Here is an 8,897-nt window from a genome sequence, read left to right as displayed (position 1 = left end):
AACGAATATTTCAGAAAATCAGCTTTATTAAGGTTCAAGGGAAGTATATCACATCCAAATCATAACTGATAGTGCACAAAGGCTCCACACCCTGCAAGGGATATATCCAAACCTTCTCCTCAATTTGCAGACAAGAAATAAGTTTTGGAAAACTCCTTTTCCAGCTCTCACTGGTTGAAAAAAACACTAAATGCTGGGCTTTGTGCAATGGGGAAGAGGAAGAGATGTACAGGGCAGAAGGCAGGGTGCATTCACTCTCTGTTTTCTTTCTATAGCCAGCAAGATACCAAAATGAAGGAAAAAATGAGACTTTGGTCAATAATCTCATTTAGCGGAATCACAATTTGTAGAACAGAGAGTGGAATGATGCCTGAGGTCCCTTCTACACTTTCCTTATATCCCAGGATCTGATCTGCTTTAAAGTGGATTATTTAAGTCTCCACTGCCAAATAATATGGGATAAGCAAATAATCTGGGATATAGAGCAGTTTAGAAGGAGCCTTAGAGAAACACATGTGTCACTGAGAAAGTACACTGGGGCCAGTCCATTTTGTATCACACAAACCTTCCCGGCCCCCACCCAAATGGTGCACTTCCTTGTCCTTGGCTTTATTTCAGACCTACACAAATAGTGACCTCCAAGTGTTTGGGCCTCCAACTCCCAGAAGCCCTAACCAGCTTGTTCAATGGTCAGGAATTCTGGGAGGTGAAGTCCGAAATATCTGAAGGGTCACAAATCATGTAGACCTCCTTTATATCATGTAAATCCCCAAGCGTAGTGGCACCAACCCTAAACATCCAAGATGACATAGGCCTAACTATCCCACTCCATGGCTGAGATGAAAACTAGACATTAATTGTTCACACCACTTGAACAGAAATATAGAATCATAGAGTTGGAAGTGACCTCATGGGCCACCCAATCCAACCCCCTGCCAAGAAGCAGGAAATCGCATCCAACATCACGATCATGGTTGATGGGCATCAATGGAATACCAGTTCCCAGGTTGGTATGTGGGCACTTAGGAAAGCAAGCATGCAATATAGCCAGACAACACCAAGACCCCTTCCACACAGATATATAACTCAGAATATCAAGGCAGATAATCAATAATATCTGCTTTGTACTGGATGATCTGAGTCCATACTGCCATATAATCCAGTTCTGTGTGCATTTTATACAACTATGTGGAAGGGCCCCAAGTGAAGCTGAAGAACAAGGAAAAATCAAAATGGTTTAGCCTCACATGTCAAGATTAGCTAACAAGCTGAAAAACAAGTATTTAAATTCTGGCATTTAAGCAGTTTTGGTGGAGCCCCCCGTGGCGCAGTAGGTTAAACCCCTGTGCCGGCAGGACTGAAGACCAACAGGTCACAAGTTCGAATCCGGGGAGAGGCGGATGAGCTCCCTCTATCAGCTCCAGCTCCTCATGCGGGGACATGAGAGAAGCCTCCCACAAGGCTGATAAAAACATCAATTCATCCGTGCGTCCCCTGGGCAACGTCCTTGCAGACGGCCAATTCTCTCACACCAGAAGCGACTTGCAGTTTCTCAAGTCACTCCTGAGACAACAAAAAAAAAAAGCAGTTTTGGTGTGGGAGTTGAGATGGGGTAAAAGTGGCATTGCCTGTTTGTGTTGTGAGATTGCTGAAAATGGGATGGAACCTCTTGTCGTCTTCTCACCATCTCTGCTCTCTTCCTCAAACCCACCAAAACAAGACTGGATATGACACATATTTCTGAGAAATGGAAATAACAACAGCACCCTCTGCCAGTATTCTTTCCTTTCTTATTCATAATATAAAATTAAGGTTCAGGTGTAACATTTAGCTAATGACATAATCTTTTGGCCACCCGGTTCTGTTTCAATTCCATTGCATGCATCAGGTAACACCTCGTAATTGCACGGTCTCACCAGCCAGACTGAGGTGTCATCTTGCCATTGCACACTACAGCTTATTGAGGGATTTAGCCCTTCCTTGTGGACTCTGGAGCAAAGGCACTGCAGGCAGGCAATATCTGGCCAGGGAAGAGAAGATCCTCTTTCAGTAGGGACGCACTAATCTCCTCAGCAGACAGGCACTCAATCCCGGCAGGTGGGGGAAGGTCTTAAATACAGGGCAAAGGCCAAGAGGAGCAGCAGTGCAGGACCTCCTGGCATCGTCGAGGTCAATGCGGCGGGCTGCTTGATTCTGAGGGCTGTCGTTGGCGGGGAGGAGTACAGCCATTCAGGTACCCATTGGGCTGCCGCTTGCCAAGGCCTCCATTCAAGATGTCCTGGATGTGTTGCACGATCAGGTTGATGGCCACTGCGTAGAGGAAAAGGTGGCGGGGTTAGAAAGTCTGTCAACACAGAGTCTACATGTAATCCTTAACGGTTCCGGCCCAGCTTATCTATCCAAACGCATCTCCCTATGAACCTTTTAGGAACTGGAGATTGTCTGAGGAGGCCTTGCTCTCAATCCCACCTGCCCCACAGGCACGTCTGGCAGGAGACAGAGACTTCTCTGTGGTGACCCCTCGGCTGTGGAACTCCCTGCCTAGGGATATTAGATCAGCCCCTTTCCTCCTGACCTTTCAAAAAAGTGAAAACTTGGCTCTTTTAATGTATTGTCGAAGGCTTTCATGGCCGGAATCACTGGGTTGTTGTAGGTTTTTTCGGGCCATATGGCCATGGTCTAGAGGCATTCTTTCCTGACGTTTCACCTGCATCTATGGCAAGCATCTTCAGACCTCACTACCTCTGAGGATGCTTGCCATAGATGCAGGCGAAACGTCAGGAGAGAATGCCTCTAGACCATGGCCATACAGCCCGAAAAAACCTACAACAACCCACTTGGCTCTTTTAGTTTGGAACTTCACCATGACCAGATAAACTAATTGTATTGCTTATTTTGCTTATTGCTTGTTGTTTTTATTGACATGTTGTTGGGCTTGGCCTCATGTAAGCCGCTTTGAGTCCCTTGGGGAGATGGTGGTGGGGTATAAAGTTTTATTATTATTATTTTATTATAAACCCAAATTGGAATATGAACAAGGAACGGCTAAGACGATGGAAATGGTTGATGAACTGAACAGGAAGACATAGTTTTATATTTTTTATTGTTTTTATGGTTTAAAAATTATTATGATGTAATTTTGTGCTTTTAACCGACATATGTATTTATATACGGCATCTAAATGTTGCAGATTTGTATGCTGCCCTGAGTCACCTTTGAGCTGAAATGGGCGGGATATAAGTAAATAAATAATAAAAAAATAAAAACCTTGACATCTTGTTATGCCGACAAAAACAAACTATGTCCCCAAGTGCTCTAATCAACAAAGACAATCTCCCCTGAATTTTCATTTCCTTCCTTCTCTGTCCCCTGCTTGCCACACTTCTCCCTTATCAGCAGAAAATTCTTATTTGATGCTCTAAAAAAAATATATATTTGTTGTTTTTCCCCATTTCCTTTTTGCTGAAACAAAAACCAAGGCTGAAGGCTCCAATTTAGCCATTCCCCATTGCGCAAAACAAGAAGCAGCCAAGATTGAACTGTTGTGACCCCATAAGTGCCTATCCTTCTTTCTTTTGTTCCTGTAAGAGTACTATTAAAAACAACTCTGATGTCACAAAATCTAAAAGGTACAAACAGTGTACAAGAAAACAATGAACACTGTTCAAGAAAACAATGTAAGAAAACAATGAACTATCCTCAAATATTTTGAGAAAAAAGAGTTCAACACTTTCTGAAGTGTCATTGCTGAACAGCTCAAACTAAGGCCCCTTCTACACTGCCATATAATCCAGATTATCAAGACAGATAATCCACATTATCTGCTTTGAACTGGATTATATGAGTCTACACTGCTAGAAAATCCAGTTCAAAGCAGATAATCTGGATTATAGGGCAGTGTAGAAGGGATTTTCTAATCTTGGATAGTTTGTTGACTGTGGCGTAGCTGGCTGGGAGTCAGCTGGGAGTCAGCTGCATTAAGATCACTACTGACCAAAAGGTCATGAGTTCGAAGCCAGCCCGGGCTGGAGTGAGCTTCTGGCCTTTGTGTAGCTTGCTGTCGACCTTTGCAGCCTGAAAGACAGTTGCATCTGTCAAGTAGGAAATTTAGGCACCGCTTATGCTGGGAGGCTAATTTAACTAATTTACAACGCCATAAAATCTCCAGCAAGCATGCAAAGAATGAGGAAGTACTCCATCAGTGTCACAAATGGACGGTGAAGTGACTGCTCCCTTGGTGGCCAGAATACCCTCATGAAAGCTGGAAGTTAAAAAGCCTCTGTGTGTCTGTCTATATATGTTGTGTGTCTATGTCATTGAATGTTTGCCCTGTATATGTACACTGTAATCCGCCCTGAGTCCCCTGCAGGGTGAGAAGGGCGGAATATAAATACTGTAAATAAATAATAAATAAATAATAAATATTTGCTCCCTACAGGATCTAGTGGGAGTAGGGTAACAGAGGAAGTAGTAACACTACTAAACAGATAGTATTTTTAAAAGTACACTAAATAATTTGCTCTTCATAAATACAATAAAAATACTTTCTTAGTCCTCTCATTTGTGTACTGAAAAGAGTGACAGATGTCTTGCTAGCTGCTTCTCTTTGACAATTTCCTGACATTTTCTGAAACTAATAGTCAAGATCTCAAATGTAGGGGCACCTGAATAATCTAGTTTGTCACCCAGCTTATCCCCTACTCACCAAGGTTATCCACCCCTCTTGGGATAATCACATCAGCATATTTCTTGGTCTGCCAAAAAGAAAGAATCTATGTTATTGGAGCTATAGGTGGAATAATTATCATCCTTACTCTCCTTCCTTCAGAGTTCACATAGGCTTTCCCCTCCCCAAGACTGAGGGCCCTTCCACACAGCCCTATATCCCAGAATATCAAGGCAGAAAATCCCACATGATCTGAGTGTGGACACAGATAACCCAGTTCAAAGCAGATATTGTGGGATTTTCTACCTTGATATTCTGGGATATAGGGCTGTATGGAAGGGCCCTGATTTTCCTTTGATTTTTTTTTCTTTCCCAGGCAAGACTGGAACCAGGGCTCATATATCCCAGGATCTGATCCCAGGTTAAACTGGATTATATCAACCCGCACTGACAGATAATTTGGGATAAACAGAAAACCAGGGATTAGATCTTGAGATATAGGGCCTGTATGGAAAGGCCCAGGGTAAAAATTATCCAAAGAATTGCTCCTCTTTTCGCCACAGAAATTCTTAAGAGTTTCCAAAAGGACAACAATGTCCATTGGTTGCAGAATGTTATGTCCTCATAATTTCTGGTGGTCTAGAATCCACTTCATCAGATGTAAAGTGAACTCAAGTCTAGAAAAGCACATGCCTGATAGATATCTTAATTTCTTATTTTTGTCCCCTAGATATGTGAATAATGTGACTGCACAACCGAAAGATGCTCTCCATGTTAGCTCTTGCTGAAGCCAAACTGAAACAAGATTTGGAAACACAAGCCAAACAGCATGATTTATGTTGAGCACTCATTTATGGGGATTTCAGCATATAATTGGAATTCATTGAAAGCAGTGGTTGGCTCAGCAAATGCTAAACATATATAGCTTTGTTTGTTTATTTAACATCCGGCCTTTCTCCCAACATAGAACTCATAGAATTGTTTAGAACCAACTCACAGCTCAGCTTGTTTGCCACAGTTTCTATAACCTTCCCCCTAGTCAGTCAGAACAAGCCTGTCACATCATCTTAGGGTCTTCCACACAGCCCGGTATCTCAGAATATCAAGGCAGAAAGTCCCACATTATCTGAGTGTGGAATCGGATAACCCAGTTCAAAGCAGATATTGTGGGATTTTTTGCCTTGATATTTTGGGATAAAAGGCTGGGTGGAAGTGTCCTGAGGCCACTTCTAAACTGCCATATAAAATCCAGATTATCTGCTTTAAACTGGATTGTATGGCAGTGTAGACTCATATAATCCAGTTCAAAGCAGATAATGTGGATTATCTGCTTCAATAATCTGTATTGTATGGCAGTGTAGAAGGGGCCTCACTGCATCATACTGCACTAAGTGAGATTCTATACACAAGGTAGATTACTAACTGAAGCTAGCTATAGGGAACAAACTATGCCCCTACTCAAGCAGCTCCACTGGCTTCCGACAACTTTCCGGGCTCAATTTAAGGTGCAGGTTATTACCTACAAAGCCCTATATGGTTCAGGCCCAACCTATCTTCGAGATTGTATCTCTAAGAACCAGCGTGGGCTTTGAGATTTGGAATATCCTCCCAAAAGAGGGTGGTTAGCCCTCACCCTTGACTCCTTCCAATCCAGCCTAAATATATGAATTTTTAAGCAGGGTTTTTGGCCTCAAGTAGGCTGAAATGGGCCTACATGAGATTGACACTTTGGCACTTTAGTTGTGATTTGAAGGCAGCTGGTTTTAACTACAAATGGTCTGTGTTTCAAATGGTGTTTTTATTTTATATATTAATAGTGGTTGTTTTTATAACTTTTATGTGATATTATTTTAATACTCATGTACTGTTTATGTTAAACCTGAAAACTTGGCTATTCTGATGTGCCTTTGGAGAGTGACCATTTATCCTATTTCTGTTTGTTCCATCTATAGTGATGCACTTTCCCCCGTTCTAAACTGAAAGCCTTACCCCACTGTTTAACCTTTTTGAGCTCCTCTCAATCACACTTTTTCTATTCCTACCTCATCCAGGGTTTTATCATTTTACTTTGTCCATTTGGCCTGCCCATTCTGTTCGATTTTATATTGTGTTAATTTGCCTTATTTATTTTATTTTACTACTGTATGTATTTTATTCTGATGTAATTTTTGTTGTCTGCATCCTGTATTTTATTTTGCTCTATTGTATCTTTGGGCTTGGCTTCATGTTAGCCACCCCAAATCCCCTTCGGGCAGATGGTGGCAGGGTATAAAGATTATTATTATTATTATTATTATTATTATTATTATTATTATTATTGACACAAAAGCACAGTATGTCACAGCAAACGAGATCTATATGTTGGATTTTGTATCACAAAGTCACAAGTCGAACACTTGCCAAGCGTCTAGGACTGATGTATTTTCGAATGATGTGCACAGATCCAAGTAAGGTGGCCTTTTGCAGTTGACAGATCATGATTTTGTTGATGTTTATTGTTTCCAAATGCCGGATAAGGTCTCTTGGCATGGCACCCAGTGCGCCAATGACCACTGGGACCACCTGGACTGGATTATGCCAGAGCCTTTGCAGTTCGATTTTGAGGTCTTGATAGAGGCTGAGTTTTTCCTGTTGTTTCCTCAATGCGACAGTCACCCAGTATGGCAACATCAATAATTTAGACTTTTTTCTTTTCCACAATCGTGATGTCTGATGTGTTGTGTTCCAAAACTTTGTCAGTCTGGATTCGAAAGTCCCACAGTATTTTTGCATGTTCATTTTCCATGACCTTTGCGGGTTTATGATCTCACCTTATTATTATTATTATTATTATTATTATTATTATTATTATTATTATTTACTATACTTGTAGTGCCTTGTAAGCCATCCTGAGTCCCTTTTAAATAAAGATTATTATGATTATGATTATTATGATTATTATTGAGGTGGTGATGGGGATCCACCCTAGGTGGTGGCAATAATAGGCTGCATTGTCTGTAGAGAATTTAAAATCAGTAATAAAACACTGTAGTTGTTCCTTGTGCAATCATGCTATTACTTCAGACAGGAAATGAAAGGCTGCTGGAGTGCCAGGTTCCTTGTACCTTACATTTTCCACTGCTTTTGCAAGATGAGGGATTCAGGCTTAGCAAGTATTACTCAGATTATTTGTTTCATTTCATGATTATTCCTAAAAGAATTTGGACATTTAGATGAGAAAGGTGTTAAAAAGGGATCTGCCCAGAAAGTCAAATTTGCTAGGTACACTACTGACTTCTTTCTCTGTGTGAATAATTTGGCTTCAAGTCACCTGTTCACTTATGGCATCGCCATGAATTTCATAGAGTTTAGCTTCCAAGATCAGACAGGATCACTACAGGCTTCACTAGCTGGGAGGGAAGAGCATCCACCAAAAGCCTCTCCTTTTGAGCCTCCCAGCTACCCACAGACTTCCACAGAGAATGGACAGAGGAGTAAATCTCCTTACTCACAGGCAAGCAAAATTCTTCAAAGGCTGGCTTGACGAATGTAATATACTGAGATAAGATCTGCTCGAGGTCCCTGCCACGCTCACTGATGTCTCGAAGAACTAGAAGGGACAAACAAACAGTAAGACGGTGAGTGACAACAATGGAAATCATACACAGCTACATTACAATTACACAGTTGAGCAACATATACTGAGCAGCAGTGGGTTGTTGTAGGTTTTTCGGGCTATATGGCCATGTTCTAGAAGCATTCTCTCCTGATGTTTTGCCTGCATCTACGGCAGGTGTAAACGAGAAGGCCGAACCAACAAATGACAAATATATTTTAAAAAGTAGGGCAATGAGGATACCAAGATAGTAGTGATGCGTGTTGCTGAGGCTTGACTTTTAAAATGTTTTTACTTGAGGCACTTTTTAAAAGGACTAACTCATTACCCCAACCATTACCCCAATATTTCTTCCGATATATTCAGCCGCCTTCTTCTGAGGAAAATCTTTTCCTTAATAATTAAGACACCAGTTCTAGTATTTAAACTAAACAGAAAAATATTTATTTAAAGAATACTCAGGTTCACACAAGCCGGACGGTTACACAATATTTTCTTGTTGTTGCTACAGTTAACTCTTTGTTCTTCTGAAAACATGAAACTGTTACTATTAAACTTTAAGAATGGCTTCTCTTCTGCCACCTCAATGTTTGTTGTCTCCTTTTCTTCAAAACGTTGTTTCTTTCCTCAGTTTCT

The 8,897-nt window shown here is 41.2% G+C and overlaps 1 protein-coding gene across 1 annotated transcript in view; it reads right to left on the bottom strand.

Moving 5' to 3' along the window:
* Positions 1–1,191: 1,191 nt before the first annotated feature.
* UCK2 (uridine-cytidine kinase 2) overlaps positions 1,192–8,897 on the bottom strand; it is a 28,261-nt gene continuing 20,555 nt past the window's right edge. The window contains exons 5-7 of the mRNA XM_060774303.2: positions 8,158–8,255; positions 4,706–4,754; positions 1,192–2,310 (exon numbers count right to left, since the gene is read on the bottom strand). Of these exons, the coding sequence (XP_060630286.2) occupies positions 2,171–2,310; positions 4,706–4,754; positions 8,158–8,255 (287 nt within the window). The 3' untranslated portion in view covers positions 1,192–2,170. The remainder of the gene's footprint in view (positions 2,311–4,705; positions 4,755–8,157; positions 8,256–8,897) is intronic.

This window comes from Anolis sagrei, chromosome 4, assembly GCF_037176765.1.
Source record: "Anolis sagrei isolate rAnoSag1 chromosome 4, rAnoSag1.mat, whole genome shotgun sequence".
In the NCBI taxonomy this organism is placed as follows: Eukaryota; Metazoa; Chordata; class Lepidosauria; order Squamata; family Dactyloidae; genus Anolis; species Anolis sagrei.
The sequence above is the reverse complement of the archived record's forward strand: the minus strand, read 5'-3'. Positions and strand labels throughout refer to the sequence as shown.